The sequence below is a fragment of the Aquarana catesbeiana genome, linkage group LG10, assembly GCF_042186555.1.
Source record: "Aquarana catesbeiana isolate 2022-GZ linkage group LG10, ASM4218655v1, whole genome shotgun sequence".
In the NCBI taxonomy this organism is placed as follows: Eukaryota; Metazoa; Chordata; class Amphibia; order Anura; family Ranidae; genus Aquarana; species Aquarana catesbeiana.
Window position 1 is genome coordinate 43943920 of NC_133333.1, and position 17680 is coordinate 43961599.

General features: G+C 40.2%; 1 protein-coding gene across 6 annotated transcripts in view; it reads left to right on the forward strand.

Annotated features, from left to right (window-relative positions):
• LOC141110635 (cell adhesion molecule CEACAM1-like) overlaps positions 1 to 17680 on the forward strand; it is a 165261-nt gene that overhangs the window by 105647 nt on the left and 41934 nt on the right. For all 6 annotated transcript variants that reach the window (XM_073602088.1, XM_073602087.1, XM_073602085.1 and 3 more), the window contains exons 9-12: positions 10159 to 10184; positions 10779 to 10852; positions 13761 to 13790; positions 17330 to 17394. In XM_073602088.1, the coding sequence (XP_073458189.1) occupies positions 10159 to 10184; positions 10779 to 10852; positions 13761 to 13790; positions 17330 to 17392 (193 nt within the window). In that variant the 3' untranslated portion in view covers positions 17393 to 17394. The remainder of the gene's footprint in view (positions 1 to 10158; positions 10185 to 10778; positions 10853 to 13760; positions 13791 to 17329; positions 17395 to 17680) is intronic.

A 17680-nucleotide genomic window follows, 5' to 3' on the forward strand; every position in this document is an offset into this window, starting at 1 on the left:
TCCTGTCCAAGCAATAGAGAATCAGATCATCAGATTTTTGTTGTTGTTGTGTGAGTGTTTCTGTCCCATTGATACCCATTCCCTCGTTTGCTCTCTGAGTGACACTAGATCAGATAAAACTGTAATATATAAGCAAATCTCCTAAACGCAGCACAAACAACAACTAAAAACAGCAGAAGTTCTAACCATTGCCCACCTATCTAAAACAAAAAAAAGTTTTGGCTGGAGTTTCAGTTTACAATTATTTCTGGTGTATATCTTGCTGCACTGATGGTTTGTCGGTGGGTAAGGTTTTTACCAAAATGCATTTTAAGTAACTTGCATTTTAATACCAGTCCAGTAAAAGCATATGACGCTGGTTTTCACTTACTTCTCTCTCCTTTATTTTTCAACTCGTATTACTGCCTTATTTGAATAAAGTGTCCAATGTTTCATTAATTTTTAACCTTGACTATTTACACTTCTGAAAGTTTCTAATGATAAGAATTAGACCTTGGTTCCTAAAGCTGTTATGAGCTCTCTGTGTATTCAAGGCCATTTCCTCTTTAGTTACCTTGAGCTATCCTGGTTTACACAGAATAACGCTACACCAAATTTGTTGAAAGCCTACTAAAGCCAGAAACTTGTTTAGGGTGACAGCCAGCACTCCCATTAAATCCCCAAAATGGAGCTAAAGGTTGCTTTAAAAACTTTTGAGAGCTAAAAGCTCTAGCCATCAGAAAATGCACTGTGTATGGTCACTATAAGACCCCTTTCACACTGGGGCGCTTTGCAGGTGCTACAGAGCTAAAAATAGCGCCTGCAAAATGCCCTGAAAGAGCCGCTCCTCACACTCCAGTGTGAAAGCCCAAGGGCTTTCACACTGGACTGGTGCGCTGGCAGGACGGTAAAAAAGTCCTGCTAGCAGCATCTTTGGAGCGGTGAATGAGCGGTGTGTATACCGCTCCTTCACCACTCCTGCCAATTGAAATGAATGGGACAGCGCGGCTATACCGCCAGCAAAGCGATGCTGCAGCAGCTCTTTCCAGTGGTTTTAAACCTTTCTCGGACGCTAGCGGGGGGTAAAACCACCCCGCTGGCGCCGGAATACCGCCGCTAAAACGCCGGTAAAGCGGCGCTAAAAATAGCGCCGTTTTACCACCGGCGCCAACATCGCCCCAGTGTGAAAGGGCTCTATTAAGGATAGGATTGTCAGGAACCTCTGCTAAAAGATTTGGCAGCTTTAGTTCAGAAGCTATATGAGCAGCTTTCATTTTAAATATTGCCCAAGTAATAATAAAGTATCACCTTTGAGTTATATACTGTATATGTTGTTGAATTCATAATGAGAAATATGAAAAGGTACAAGTAAAAAGACTTACAATTTAAAAAGTGTACCATACTATTTAGACATCGTTTTACTCCGAATTGAAATTCGGACACATTTTTCATTATTTGGAAATTCAGATGTATCCGAATTTCTGAATTACAATAGTAACAAGTTTAAATTAATCCGAAATTACAAACACAATTTCAGATGAAATTCGAATTTGAATAGTTTTTATATCAAATTTGAATTTCCAAAGAGAATAAAATGGAATAGAAAAGAATTTATTAGAAAAGAATAGAATAGAAAATAAAATAATATAATATAATAGAGTAAAACAGAACAGAATAAAATATAAAAGAATAAAGAATAAAGCAAGATAATAGAAAATAAAGGAATAGAATAGAAAATAAAAGAATAGAAATTAATATAGTAAAACAGAACAAAATAGAATAGAAAATAGAAGAATAAAATAGAATAAAATAAAATAGAAAGAATATAACCATCTTCTAAAATTTGAAATTCAAATTTGAATACAATAAAAAAGAATTGACTAGAAAAGAATAGAATAGAAAAAAAAGAATAGAATAACATAGAAAGTATATATAACCTTCTTCCGAAATTCGAATATTATAAATTTAAATTTGAATAGAAAAGAATTTAACAATATAACTGTTTTCCGAAATTTGAATTTTAAATGGAATTTGAATTTCAAATAGAATAAATTTTGCATTTGAAAAGAATATATTATAATAGGATATAAAAGAATAGACAGAATAGAAAAAAACAATAGAATAGAATGGAATAGAAAGAATATAACCATCTTCCAAAATTCGAATTTTCAATAGAATACATTTATTTTAGAATGGAATTCGATTAGAATTAAATTCAATTGAATTCAAATCGAAATTGAGTGCAATTTGAATGAAAATGAATTGTGAAAATGAATTAAACTAATTTAACTAAACAAATTTATGTAAATACTGAAACAAATTAAAAAAAATCGTTCTGCACATGACTAATGTAATTTTATATATTGTTTTTATTTATTTATTTTTTGTTTCAAAATACCGGCTTTATATATGAATGTGATGGAATTTTTTCTGGGGTTCAGTATTTATTAGATTTCTTGTTCCTAAATACACTAATGAAATGTTCAAATCAGTATGTTTACAGGGGATGCCTTCACCCCACATTTATCATCACCTAAAAATGCATATTGTTTCATAATGACTAATGGCCCTATTCATTTTACATGTCTGTGTTGTTTTGCAGATGTAACAAGTTTTGTATTATATTCTTTATTTATTTTCCAGGACTAAAAATTTAACTTTTTTATTTTTTAGTCAAATTAGGATGCAGTATTGCATATATAAATTTCCAGCCAACAGATGAAACTGTAGGCTTTTTTTAATCCGTTTCTCTGCTATTCTTAGCTGCTCTGTTGGAAAAAATGGTTGTTTTATACAGAACTGAACAGGCTCAGCACCTACTTTTCCTTTCTGCTCTTTCCAAGCACAAAAAAAATTAGAATTCTTAAATAGAGAGAAAAGGTCTGGAAAAAAACAGGTTCTGCTGTGCTCGTCCTGTAGAAAATCCAGGGTGTGCTGTAATAGCAGTATTGGGGATGCAGCCTGTATTAAATTGTTATTTGTAAGAAAAAAAATTACCGTTTAAAATGTTTACATTTAAAAATCTTTAAATCTTAAAATAATAACACTGTTTGCAAGACCATTTTGAATTTTCCTTTGAAATCTCATGGAAATCCTATAGTCTGTGTGGGGTGAACGCATCACGCACCAACTGGCTCATTGCTGTCTAGTAAGGGTGGAAAAAAAATGGATTTTTAAAACAGCTTACCTGTAAAATACTTTTCTTGGAGTACATCACAGGACACAGAGCACCATAATAATGACTATTTGGGTTATACGCTACCTTTAGGTGATTGGACAGTGGCAACCAATAGTAAGACGGTTCCTCTCATATAACCCCTCCTATACCGGAAGTACCTCAGTTTTGTAGCAAGCAATGACGATCCCAGAAAGAGGGGAGGGACCTCTGTGTCCCATGATGTACTCCAAGAAAAGGATTTTACAGGTAAGCTGTTTTAAAAATTCGTTTTTCTTTATCGTACATTAGAGGACACAGAGCACCATAATAATGACTATTTGGCATGTCCTAAAGCAATGCACCTGAGGGGGGGCACAATATCCCTAAGCCCCAACGGGCCTGAGACTATAAAGCTGCCTGCAACACGCTGTGGCCAAAAACAGTCTCCTTTTGAGATCTAACATCCACCTGGTAAAACCTGGTGAACGTATGAACTGAAGACCAAGCGGCCGCTTTGCAAACCTGGGCCATAGACACCTGTTGGCGTACTGCCCATGATGCACTAACCCTCCCTAGTGGAGTGTGCTTTTAAAACCCAAGGCGGAACCTTGTGCTTTAATCCATACGCCTGGATAATAGTCTGGCGAATCCACTTGGATATAGTTGAACTTGTTGCCGGCTGTCCTTTCTTAGGACCCTCTGGCAGGACAAAAAAACAGTCAGTCTTCCGAAAGGGAGCTGACATTTTCAAGTAAACTTTGATCGCCCTCACCACATCCAGTGAGTGAAGCAAACTTTCCTCCCTAGTCTTAGAGTTTGGAAAAAAGGAAGGTAAAATGATATCCTGATTCAAATGAAATTTGGAAACCACCTTCAGTAGAAAATCCGGACGAGGGCACATGACCACTCTGTCCTGATGAAGAATCAAAAAGGGTTCCTTGCAAGAAAGGGCGGCCAATTCTGACACCCTTCTAGCCGATGTTATAGCCACCAAAAAAAACAATTTTCTGGTCAATAGGACCAAAGGAATATGCCTAATAGGTTCAAACGGTTGACTCTGTAAGGCTGACAGCACCAAATTTAGGTCCCAGGGACATAAAGGCGGTTTAACCGGCAGCCTCAGGTGTGTTACTCCCTTGACAAAGGTTCGCACCAAAGAATGGGATGCAATTGGTCTTTGGAAAAAAAACGATAAGGCCGAAATCTGTCCTTTAATTGTCCCTAAAGCCAGCTGCAAGTCTACTCCTGCTTGAAGAAAGGCAAGAACCCTTCCAATCGTATACCTACGAGGGTTCCATTTCCTTTTCTCACACCAAGAAATGTATGACTTCCAGACTCTATAATAGATAGCTCTACAAACTGACTTTCTAGCATTTATCAAAGTAGACAAGACTGAACCCATAATACCAATAGTCTGGTCTCAATAGCCAAGCCATCAAATTCAGCTACCGTAAAGAAGGATAGAATATGGGTCCTTGAGACAACAGGTCTGGATGGCATGGAAGGACCAATGTGTCCCCCACTGCCAACTTCACAATCTTCGTGTACCAGGATCTCCGGGGCCACGCTGGGGCCACTAGGATCACTGGCTTTTGTTCCTCCTGTATTCTGCGTAATAAGTGCGGCAGAATTTGGATCGGAGGGAAGGCATATATCAGAGAATACTGATCCCAAGGAACTACTAATGCGTCTATCCCGACAGCAAGCGGATCCCTGGTCCTGGATACAAACCTGTCCAGCTTGGCATTGAATCTGGATGCCAGCAGATCCACATCTGGGGTCCCCCCCAGTGTTGACAAATCTGTAGAAAAACCTTGGGATGCAGGGACCATTTCCCTGGCAACAATTTCTGGCGACTTAGGAAATCTGCCTGCCAATTGTCCACCCCCGGCATAAACACTGCCGAAAGAAACGGCACATGTTTTTTTGCCCAAGTCAATATATGATTTACTTCTCTTTGGGCTGCCCGACTCCTGTTACCTTCCTCGTGGTTGATATATGCCACTACCGTGGAGTTGTCGGACTGGACTCGGACAGGGAGACCCCGCAATCTGGATGTCCAGAATCGCAGAGCCAGATGAGCTGCCCAAATCTCCAATAGATTGATGGGCAGGGTCCTTTATGTCTGGGACCATATTCCCTGAACAGACGCCTCCTCTAGGACTGCTCCCCAGCCGAGAAGACTGGCGTCTGTAGTTACCACTCTCCAGGCTGCTGGTGGGAAAGATTTCCCTTTTTTCAAATTGCTGGTTCTTAACCACCAAGAGAGGTTCCATAGTACCTGTGGAGATAGAACCATAGGTTGATCCAAGGTTCGAGCTGACTTGTCCCAGGCTTTTAGAATACTGTTCTGGAACACTCTGGAGTGGAACTGTGCATATGGCACTGCGTTGAAGCACGACACCCTCTTGCCCAGCAACCTCATGCACAGCCGAATAGAAGGTGTTGGTTCTTTTTTCACATTCTGGACGAGTTCCACTATGGTGGCGACCTTTAAGGGGGGCAGAAACACCTTTTCTTTGGCGGTGTCCAAAACCAGACCCAGATACACCAAGGCTTGGGTCGGACAAAGGGCTGACTTGTCCACATTTAGAATCCAACCTAGGCGCTGTAAAACCCGTACTGTTCTTGACACGTTTTTGAACCAGTATGGGGCAAGAGCAATCCCTTAGGAGAATATCGTCCAGATATCCTACTACGGAGACCTTCTGAGACCTTAGGGAAGCCAACACCGGGGCCAGAATCTTTGTGAAAACCCTGGGGGCCGTGGCCAGACCGAATGGTAGTGCCACAAATTGGAAATGACTGCCCTCTACTGCGAAACGTAGGAAACTTTGATGTGGACCGAAGATCGGCACATGAAGGTACGCGTCCTTGATATCTATAGAAGCTAAATAGTCTCCTTTTCTCAGAGATTTTATTATTGAACGAACCGACTCCATACGGAAGGACCGGACGTCTACAAAAAGGTTTAGAGCCTTGAGGTCCAAAATGGGCCTTACTTCCCCATTTGGTTTCAGTACGGTGAAAAGGTCTGAGAGCGGGGGCGCCCCTTCACAAGGTAGACTTGGAGTTGGGCTTGGGTGGCTTTTGGGTCCAGCGCTTCTTCTGACCCTGGGGTCTTTTTTAAACCCAGACAGCTGAGGCCGTCGATACCGCTTAGGGGAAGAAGCACTAGGCCCTGGAGCATTGGGAATTTTATAAGAGGGTTGCTTCCCTTTCTTTTTAATAGGGAGTAGGGCACTCTTTCTTCCAGAGGTCTTTTGGATATATTTATCCAGATCCTCGCCAAACAAGCGTTCTCCATGGAATGGAAAAGCTGCGAGTAGCCTTTTGCATGGCGTCTCAGCAGACCAGTTCTTTAGCCACAAGACTCTACGCATATGGATTGACAGTAACACAAAACGAGACATCTGCTGGATTGAGTCCTTCAATGCATCCACTGCAAAACATAAAGCATGAGGAATCTCCGACAATTCCTCGGCAGATTCCTCCTGGCAAGGTAGGTTCTTTACCAACCTTTTAAAGCGATCCTTTAGGGATTGGCAAATCCCAATAGCTGCAACTGCTGGCTGAACTGCTGCACCAGCCCCCGAAAAGGAGGCTTTTAATAAGGACTCTAGCTTTTTATCAGCCGGATCCTTAAATACCTGGGCATTATCCACTGGGCAGGTTAAACTTTTATTTACTGAAGAAATGGCAGTGTCCACCAAAGGTGTCCCCCATTTTTTCCTGAACTTCTCCTCCATAGGATATAAGATAGAAAACCTTTTTGGAGGTAAGTATATCCTGTCAGAGTGATCCCAGTCTGCGTAAACCACCTGCTCCAGTAATGGATGCAAAGGGAACGCTTGAGAAACTTGCTGAGGTCGCAAAGATCCCAAAGTAGAACAGGAGAGTCCAGACTCCTGAACCGGGGGTAACTTAAACCCAATTCGTACCATCTCAGTCAGAGATTGGATAAACAGTTTTTGGGAATGGGAGGGTGAAATTGGCTCTTCAGAGCCAGAGTCCTCAGCCGAGGATTCTTCAGCCTCTCCTTCCTCCCAGTCTTTTATGACAACCTCTTCCAAACCCTCCGCCCACTCTGGTTCCAGATCACCTGGACCCATCTGGCTATAAGAGTCCTGGTGCTCTAGTGACTCTCCACTTGGCCCAGGCTCAGGGGAGGGAGATCTATTAAGCTTCCTCCCCCCTGTCTTACAGAGGCAATCATGCCAGCTATTTTGCCTTCAAGGCCCGCTAAGGGAGATGCGAAATCATCCTTTGTAACATAAGCCGAGGCAGGTATATTGGTAGTGGCCCTATGCCTGACAAATGTAATGGCTCAGCCAGGCCAGATTCCGCAGGTCTTTCGGGAGAAACTGAGGCTGCATCAGCATGGGGTTGGTCTCCTGTTTTTAAAGGAGGTACTCTTACCCCTGTGCTTGCCTTGTTCCCTATACCTCGTTTTCTGGAAAACATTGCTTACATACGAGGAAAAAGAGTACTCCCCACAAACTATAACCAGCCTTCAACCTGCCACAACTGTGTCAAAAACCTCCAGACTCACGTGCCCAAATATTGCTCTGTGCTGTCCACGCGCATGCCAGGAGCTTCATCCTTATAAAGCCTTAGCCTGAGAGTGAGCGCGCGCGCCCATGTGTTCAGCGGTATGCCCGCTGCACGGCGCATGCGCCGTTCTGACGCACGTGGCGCATCTGTGACGCGCACAGCAGCGGGCACACCAACGACATGCACACACATTCCAGCGGCGCGCATGTGGCACATGCGCACACTCGCGCACGCCCGCCCGAAATGTGCGCCATACCGGCCATCTGTAATCCCAGACACAAGTTTAAGGTTTACCAGCAGGTTCTTTCAAAGGGAAATATATATAAAAAAAATTCCCAAAGGGAGTACTCACCGTCCCAAGCAGCAGGGCCTGTTTTACCAGGCCCAATCTTCCCCCATCACGGCGGGTAGCGCCTCTGAGGACCTTCAAGGACCGGACCCCCCATTTCTTTGGGTCCACACCCCTGGACCTGTAAAGCACCCTTTCTGGTTTACCTTGGGCAAGTTTGACAAGGAATACCAACTTAACAAGGGTCCAGCGCCTATATAGGACACGTTATAAGCAAAACCTCGCTCTTTAACTGAGGCTCGGGTACAATCCACTTTGTTATGCCATCCGAATGGATCCGATTATAACGTCCTCACTGGGAAATCATTGAGGAATTTTGAAGAGCTTTCAACGGCCATGACCATCACCTTCAAGACACTGGCGAAAAAACTGAGGTACTTCCGGTATAGGAGGGGTTATATGGGAGGAACCGTCTTACTATTGGTTGCCAGTGTCCAATCACCTAAAGGTAGTGTATAACCCAAATAGTCATTATTATGGTGCTCTGTGTCCCGTGATGTACGATAAAGAAAAACACTGCTAAATCTATCACTTTCTCGGCGGGCAGGTGAACACCCTATTTAGTTTTCCCATATGCCAAAAAGGCAAAATTCAGACCGAATTCTAGCTTGGTTCTAATTTGAAGCTCATCTCTACTGACCATATATAGTAAGAGGCACAAGGCACTCCTTTACCTGGCTATCATGGCATTGCATTTTAAATGGGGAGAACAATGCAACATTGGTTGCACAAATATCAGAAGCATTCACGCATGCTGAATACATTTCACCATAATATTTGTAAGAGACTAATTCTAATCTCTTCAGCTCTATCCAGTGACCAAAATGCAGTATAATTCTCTCATGGAGGTGTTTTAGAGAACTAAGCAGCACTTTGGACACTAGATGGAGCTAAAGAGATTGGAATTAGTCTCTTACAAATATTACAGTGAAATTGATTCAGCATGCGTGAATGCTTCTGATATTTGTGCAACCAATGTTGATAAACCGAGCCCTAGGTGTGTGTGTGTGTGTTGACAATCTAAAAAAAACAGACACACAATCTATTAGAGGATTTCAATTAAAAAAGGGAAGAAAAAAAAGAAAAAGAGTCTGATCTCCAACTTATTTTTTTTTGGTGCATTAATAATATTAATAGCAGTATTGGGGATGCACCCTGTATTAAATTGTTATTTGTAAGAAAAAAAATAACCGTTTAAAATGTTTACATTTAAAAATCTTTAAATCTTAAAATAAAAATAACATTGTTTGCAAGACCATTTTGAATTTTCCTTTGAAATCTCATGGAAATCCTATAGTCTGTGTGGGATGAACGCATCACTTGAAAGACATGTACGTAGCTGGAAAAAATGTAAGCACAGGACAGACATGACGGGTGGAAGTAACTACCAGACTGTAACAGGTTAAGTCAGGTGCTGGTTAGATAGAAAGAACTGGCTCTTACCGGATTGGAGGAGTCACAAGGAGATGGGGAGGAGCCGGGTAGATAATAGTGTGGGGGTGGAGCGAAAACACGTCAGTTGCAGGTTAAAATCATGGTGGAACGTCCCTCCCTCCTTCCCTAGTGGAAGTGGTTTGGCTGTGGTGGAAGAAGATGGTCTTTTGCGGTTGTTTCCTTGACAATGGGTATACAGCATGAGGTATTTGAGTAAACGGTGGGACCCATCTCAGGTATGGAGTCCTCCTGGTTGGTCTGGTTCAGTCTAGACTACCGGGTAGTAAGGTGGTAGGGGTCTGTGGTCAGTTAGCGAATCCTCGAGGTGGTGTTTTGTGGCTGGGGACAGAACCTAACTTAGAGGTACCACAGATTCCAAAGATGGGGTCGTCAGGGACCTGCAACCAGTTATTCGGATTTGAGCTGGAGTATTTAATAATGTGTATGTTTTTAATATGGTTTTTTAGTTAATAAAGACCGAACCGGCCATTTAAATCCAATACAGTGTCAGTGTCCTTATTTAAGGAAAGGGGGGGTTGTAGGTACAATTCTTGAGTTGGGGCAGTAAGTTATCTGAACTACCCTAGTCAAGGGAATGTTTTTCCCAATGATAGCTTTCCAAATAAATAACCTAATAAAATTATGGACGAATGTCTAAACTAAATATAAATTCTTTCCTCTACAGAGTTAGTGAACCTGAACACCACCTAGGTAAAGTACAATTTTCTCTTTACATAAACAATATGTTTGTGGTACATATACTTTATTTAACATCCTCGCATGAACTTCATGGACCTTTATAAACTTCTCTAAACTCCACTGGAAATGTAAAGCATTTCAAGAACAATAAAAAATGAACTTCTATCCTAATCTGAGAATTGCTCCACACACCACAGTTGAAAGTCAAATGGCTTTGTGTGCCATTGAGAAGGTGATTAGCTACACCTGATTGAGTTTGCAAGTTTTTTTTTAGGAGCGGGGGGGGGGGGGGGGTGATCCTATTTCCAATTCAGTGCTTCTGTTTTTTCTTTCATTTTTTTTCTTACATGTTGGTATTATATCTTTCACTTTAATGTTATACGTTGCACTGAGTAAGGAGAAGGATTCCAGTGTTTGTTGTATACACAACTTTGTCTTTTTTATTATTAGGACTTCAAATTCAATGAAGATCAGCCATCGGCATACAAACCCAGAAAATTCTATAATTTTTATTGATTATATGATAAATGAATTTTATTTATAATTGTAGCTCATTGAGTTTTAAAACAATCCTTTTACACTGTTTACATTTTGTCTTCTTTTTAGAAACACAAGAAAATCAAGTGTATGTGAATGTTCCTGAACAACACATCTATGAAAGAACTTTGCCAGGAGCTCAGGTAATAGAATTATTATTATTATTTATTTATTTGTGCAATAAAAAATTCAGATTAAATTCCATTAAACCATCACTGAAACTGGATCATGGAAAATTCCTAGAATCTCATGTTCCTATAATAGCAAAAGAAAGGGTTTCACCATGTCAGGTCAAAGAAGTGTAGTTGCCACATCCCTAATATTTGATTAAGAAAAAAGCGAGATCCCCCTTCATTGGGACTTTTAAGACAACATACACTTGAGTAATGCAAAAAATCGAATTTATTGGATATACATAAACATTTCTGATCATAGAAATGATCGATAGTTAAAAAACATCAAAGTTTGTACAAGAAATATACACATATGAAAAACCACAAAAACAAAAATTTACAAGAAAAATATGACCGGAGATTACTATATACTGGAGAGTATTATTATTTAGTTGTCATATTTTTCATGTAAATTATTGTTTTCTGTTTTTGTGGTTTTTCATATGTGTGTATTTCTTGTACAAACTTTGATGTTGTTTAACTATCGATCATTTCTATGATCGGAAATTTGTATGTATATCCAATAAATTTGATTTTTTTTGCATTGCTCAAGTGTATGTTGCCTTAAAAGTCCCAATGAAGGGGGATCTCTCTTTTTCTCAGTTCCTATAATAAACCCCAGAAGAAACGAAAATTTAGGGTCCTTTCACACAGGCTTTCTGATCAGGGCTGCCTGTCAGTTTTTCAGGTGAGGTGGACCTGATTGGGCCTTGCGGTCTCCTCTATGGAGCGGCGGATGTCCACTGACACCCGCCGGCATCAGATCCAATCCTGCCTGCAAAATCCAGACAGATGGTGGTCCTATTTACCATCCATCTGGGGATCGGATGAAAATGGACAGGCGGTCCATTTCCACCCGGTTTCTCCATTGAGGAGAGTGGGACTGGGTCCGTGTCTGCTCTGCACAGTGAGTGGAGATGGACCTGTCATCTGCCTACTCAGTGGGGATCAGCGGAGCGATTCCCTGCTAAACAAGCAGAGCAGTATTAGCCCTGGTACACACGGACTTGCGATACATAAAGTTGCATATCATTTGCAAAACCCATTTAGTTGAAATGTGGCCGTTCCCATTAATGCGACTCAAGTTGCAGTGACTTTTAGAAAGGGTTTTTTTTTTTTCTTGGGTTTGGTGTGATTTTGTTTCTGTGGCTTTGCCTGTATTGTTTTAATGTTGTTTCCATATAAAATAATAAAAAGGATTTGATTCAAGAAAGGTTCCTGCACTACTTTGGTGCGACTTTTTATGTGACTTGAGTGCTTTAGACTTCTCAGGACACATGAAAGTCACAAGCAAGTCGCACTGGAAATCGCAGGACAATGGGGTTGCAGCAGTGTGAAACGAGCCTAATGCCGCGTACACACGGTCGGACTTTTCATCTACAAAAGTCTGACGGACGCCGACGGACTAAAGCTGGCTGACAATCCGATCGTGTGTGGGCTTCCCCGGACTTTCAGCGGACTTTCAGCAGACTTTTCCAGCCGCAAATCTGACGGACTTTAGATTTGAAACATGCTTCAAATCTTTACGTCATAACTACGCCGGACCCAGAAATCCGCTCGTCTGTGTGCTAGTCCGATGGGCAAAAACCCACGCTAGGGCAGCTATTGGCTACTGGCTATCAACTTCCTTATTTTAGTCCGGTGTACGTCATCACGTACGAATCCGTCGGACTTTTGTATGATCGTATGTAGGCAAGTCCGTTCGTAAGAAAGTCTGCCGCAAGTCCGCCAAAAGTGCGCCAAAAGTACGCCAAAAGTCCGTCGAAAGTCTGTCGGACTTTTGTAGATGAAAAGTCCGACCGTGTGTACGCGGCATTAGTCCACCTTGATTGCTTTATTTGGTAATTAAATTATACTGGAATGTGTCTGTTTGTGATACAGGCACACAATTACAGACACCTTATTGGACTTTCCATTTAGTACAGAAATGCCAGAAGTGCATTTATTTGTGATACTGGAACGCACCAACTGGCTCATTACTGTCTAGTAAAGAAATGTCTGGGTGGAAAAAAACACTGCTAAATCTATTACTTCCTCGGCGGGCAGGTGAACACCCTATTTAGTTTTCCCATATGCCAAAAAGGCAAAATTCATACCGAATTCTAGCTTGGTTCTAATCTGAAGCTCATCTCTACTGACCATATATAGTGAGAGGCACAAGGCACTCCTTTACCTGGCTATCATGGCATTGCATTTGAAATGGGGACTTTTCTTTACCCATTCTAGAATTCCATAGTGATAAATAGCAAATGGGTATTACAATAGCAGGGGGCCTGTTTGCTTGCTAACCTAATACCAGCCACTTGGGGGTCTATTTTTAAAACATCTGTTGCGCAAATGTCAGAAATATTTGTGCTCACTGAATAAATGTTCCATAATTTTTGTAAGAGAATAATGCAACATTGGTTGCACAAATATCAGAAGCATTTACGCATGCTGAATAAATTTCACTGTAATATTTGTAAAAGACAAATTCTAATCTCTTCAGCTCCATCTAGTGACCACAATGCAGTATAATTCTCTCATGGAGGTGTTTTAGAGAACTAAGCAGCACTTTGGACACTAGATGGAGCTAAAGAGATTGGAATTAATCTCTTACAAATATTACAGTGAAATTGATTCAGCATGCATGAATGCTTCTAATATTTGTGCAACCAATGTTGATAAACAGGGCCCTAGGTGTGTGTGTTGACAATCTAAAAAATACAACAGACACACAATTTATTATAGGATTGCAATAAAATAAAAAAAGAAAGAGGTCTGATCTCCAACGTATTTTTTTTTTTTGGTGCATTAATCTCTAATATTAACTAAGATTTTATTACTGATAACGTTGGTATTTTTTGTATGATGTAATATGTGTGCCTTTTATATACAGGGGAAAACAAGTCAAGAATCTCACTATGAGGTAAATATTATACATATTTTTATTATTAATTCTGGCTATATCACAGTGTATGTAAAATAATTATTGGTGTTCTGGTTATACTGCACTGTTAGCAGAATGCTGTACTGGGAAATCTAATGCTTTGAAGAAGATACAGAATATTTTTTTTTTATATAAATATTCTATGTACCGTGCTACTAATAAAATACAATAATATGATGTAACTAATTCTCTTAGAGTATATCCAATCAGTGATATGAATACATTAACTCAATTAACACTAGATAATATCATAACAAAGTAGTGCCAATACAAGTACAAAACTTAAATAAATAAATATGATGCGCTAGAGTGTGCTAACCATGCCCTAATCCTGGCACACAGAGATACAGTGCATATACAACAGAGTATAAAATAATGTGACCCCAATATGTGCTATATCCCCCAAGATAAACAAACTAAATGTGCACAAATAAACAGTGCAGTGAGCATGTGAAATGGTAATAACAAAAATGCTCCAAAATGAAGCAGTGCAAACCAGGTGCTAAAAGTGCAATAAACAAATAAATAATAAAATAAATAACATTAATTCATAAATATGTGTCATCATCATCAGGGGGGATGTGAATCACGTATGCCCTGTGTCGAAGACGCGTAGGGAGGGGTCAGGATGGAGTGTAAGGCTCGATTCACACCTATGCATGTTGCTTTTGAGCTTTTTGGAGGGTTTTTTTTCATGCTTGCCACGTTTTTGAGCAGCGTTTTTGTAGCGTTTTTGCCGCGATTTGCGTTTTGCGTTTTTTTTTTTTTTTTTTTCATTTTTTTTTACAGTCTTACAAAAAAATTACAAAAAAAAAAAATAAAAAAAACGGCAAAAACGCACCAAAAACGCACCAAAAACGCATCAAAAACGCTGCAAAAACGGTGCACTTGCGTTTTTGATGCTTGTCCATTGAAAACCATTACATGCAAAACGCTGCTTTTTGCATGAAAAAAAGTCCCCGACCCTTTCCAAAAACGCAGAGATACAAAAAAGCATTGATGTGAACATGTTCCATAGGAACCCATGTTAAAAAATTCCCGTGCATTTCTGCAAAATGCAAAATGCATCAAAAAACGCGCTAGTGTGAATGGGGCCTTAGGCAGCAGCTGTCTGTGCTGGGACGGTCTCTATAACCTCACTGCTACATCCATTACCTATTGTTTTATCCAGGTTATATGCCTCTTCTGAGTGGTGCACTGACGTACCCTCAAAATGTGAGTACCCCCTTCTGGGGGAGAGTTTTTTATCTGACCTTGTAAATAAACACTTTTTAAACGTTATCACACCATATGGTTCCTTTCTCTTTTTGCCTATGATTTGAGCCTATGCTGGAGCCTGTTTTCCTGTGATCCATACTGAGCCCTGGGTAGCTCAAAAGCATTTCCTGTGACTCTGTCTAGCGACTTAGTCACATTCCCGAAGGTGAGCGCTTTACCTTGGGGGGTCACCTTTTGTTTCACCATCGCATGATATGTGGCACATGGAATCGCAGCACGTTTGAAAACATCATCACTGAAGCACAGTTGTCATCACTTTCATTAAGGACTTTTGTGTTTAATATATGTCTATTTTATGATGGACGATTAAGTATATGTATTGTGTGACACTCTGCACTTTTTGGCTGGCACATGTCATTTTTCAGCTTTTGTTTGCATATATGAATCATTTATGAATAAATGTTATTTATTTTATTATTTATTTGTTAATTGCACTTTTAGCACCTGGTTTGCATTGCTTCATTTTGGACCATTTTTGTTATTACCATTTCACATGCTCACTGCACTGTTTATTTGTGCACATTTAGTTTGTTTATCTTGGGGGATATAGCACATATTGGGGTTACATTATTTTATACTCTGTTGTATATGCACCGTATCTCTGTGTGTGCCAGGATTAGGGCACGGTTAGCACACTCTAGCGCATCATATTTATTTATTTATTTAATATTTCACACGCATTACAAGGCGTGATTCATGTATGTGGCTGTGTAGTGCTTACTTTTAGCACTAGGTTCATTTTGGCTCGTAGGAATTTTTCTTTGCACAAGTACAAAACTTGCTTGCCACCGATATCAATCCAATCTGCTGAATCAATTAATACAAATTGAATGTTATAAGTGCTAAATAAATTATAAAGTGCCATGCTATATATTGTGCAATATATTGAATGTGCAATAATGTAATACAACAAATGTGTAAAGTTTCAATATGCAAACAAGTGCAGTCCAAAACTTAAAGGGTGTCTCAGTAAGGTGTTGTAATCTCAAACATCCAAAGGTGCCTTCTTATTCCTTTATGCGTGTGTTAACACATGCCCTTGTGCTCCCCCATTAGGTTTGTGCTCACCTGGTAATGTGTGACCTCACACTTAAAGGGGTTGTAAACCCTCATGTTTTTTTCACCTTAATGCATCCTATGCATTAAGGTGAAAAAAAAAATGTCACTGACTGGCCCCCCAGCCCCCCCGAGTCCCGTATTCCCTCGCCAGGGACACGCTCTTCCTTTCTGCCTGGTGTCTCAGCTCTTCATTGGATAGATTGATAGCAGTGCAGCCATTGGCTCCCTCTGCTGTCAATCAAACCCAATGATGCGGGCGCTGGGGGTCCTACATTCTATGGACGCCGAATGCTGGGCTCGGGAGCGCGCCCGCAAGGTAACCCTCCTGGGAGAGCGTTTCTCCTAGAGAGTTATACGATGCAGGCAGGAGCTACCAGTACTGCTGGGGGACCCCAGAATTTGAGGATTGGGGCCACCCTGTGCAAAACGAACTACACAGTGGAGGTAAGTATGACATGTTTGTTTTAAAAAAATAAATAAAAAAACAAAGCCTTACAATCACATTAAGCTCGGTCAAAAACAGCTTTCTAGTCTCTAAGGACTAATGTAACAGGTGTCCAATCCTCCTTCCACTACCGTTGTTTTATCCCTCCAGTATGAGTGGTTGCCAAATCATATATGTAAAGAAAGTAGCTCCAATAGTGCTTATATCCTTAAACTCTATGCTTTTATTTTTTTAAAAAGTAAACAATTCACATTTGCTGAGTGCTCCAGTGCACCTACTATACACAGCACAAATCATAAAATCTCCATGACAGTGCATCAGCTTTGTAATTCCTCCAGCATTAATCTAAGCATCGTGCCAAACCTGTTGCCCCCTCCCCTACGCATTACATCACAGGGACTTGTGACTTCCTCAGGGTGATTTGGCACTACTTTGTTTTGATAATATCTTGTGTTAATTGAGTTCATTTTTCATATAACTGATTGGATATACCTTATAAGGGAATTAGTTCCTTTTACATCATTTTATTTTTTTAGTAGCGTGGCACATAGAATATTTCTATACATTTTGGCACACTGATGTGGGAGTGTTTTGAGTGCTGCCCGGTTAGATAATAATGAATAGTATCGCAAGAGTTTAAAAATTATATTACAGAATATTTTTTAATTTACTTACGCTTCAAATCCCAGTCCTATAAAGTTCCAGCCAAGCTGACTAACTTTCTTTCCACAAATAGCAACTAACACACAAGGACAAATCCATATACAGCAACATGGAGTCTACTGCTGGAAAATACTGAAGGTAAAAACACGGTTATGTATATCTGTCTAGTTATTGCATATCAATTACTCCCTCCCATGACCATTTCCCCACTTTACATCCTTACCACTGTCACTGAAACCATTTTTTTTGCGCACAAATACTAAAATGCACTTTTTTTACATGAAAATGCTCCTAAAGCCTCAAAGTATAACTGTGTAAAGCAAGGCCGATATAAAATGAACCCTAAGTGCAAATATATATTTTTTATTGGAGCTAAATGTGTGTTTTTATTGATGTTAAAATAAATGTTGAGGTTTCCAAATTT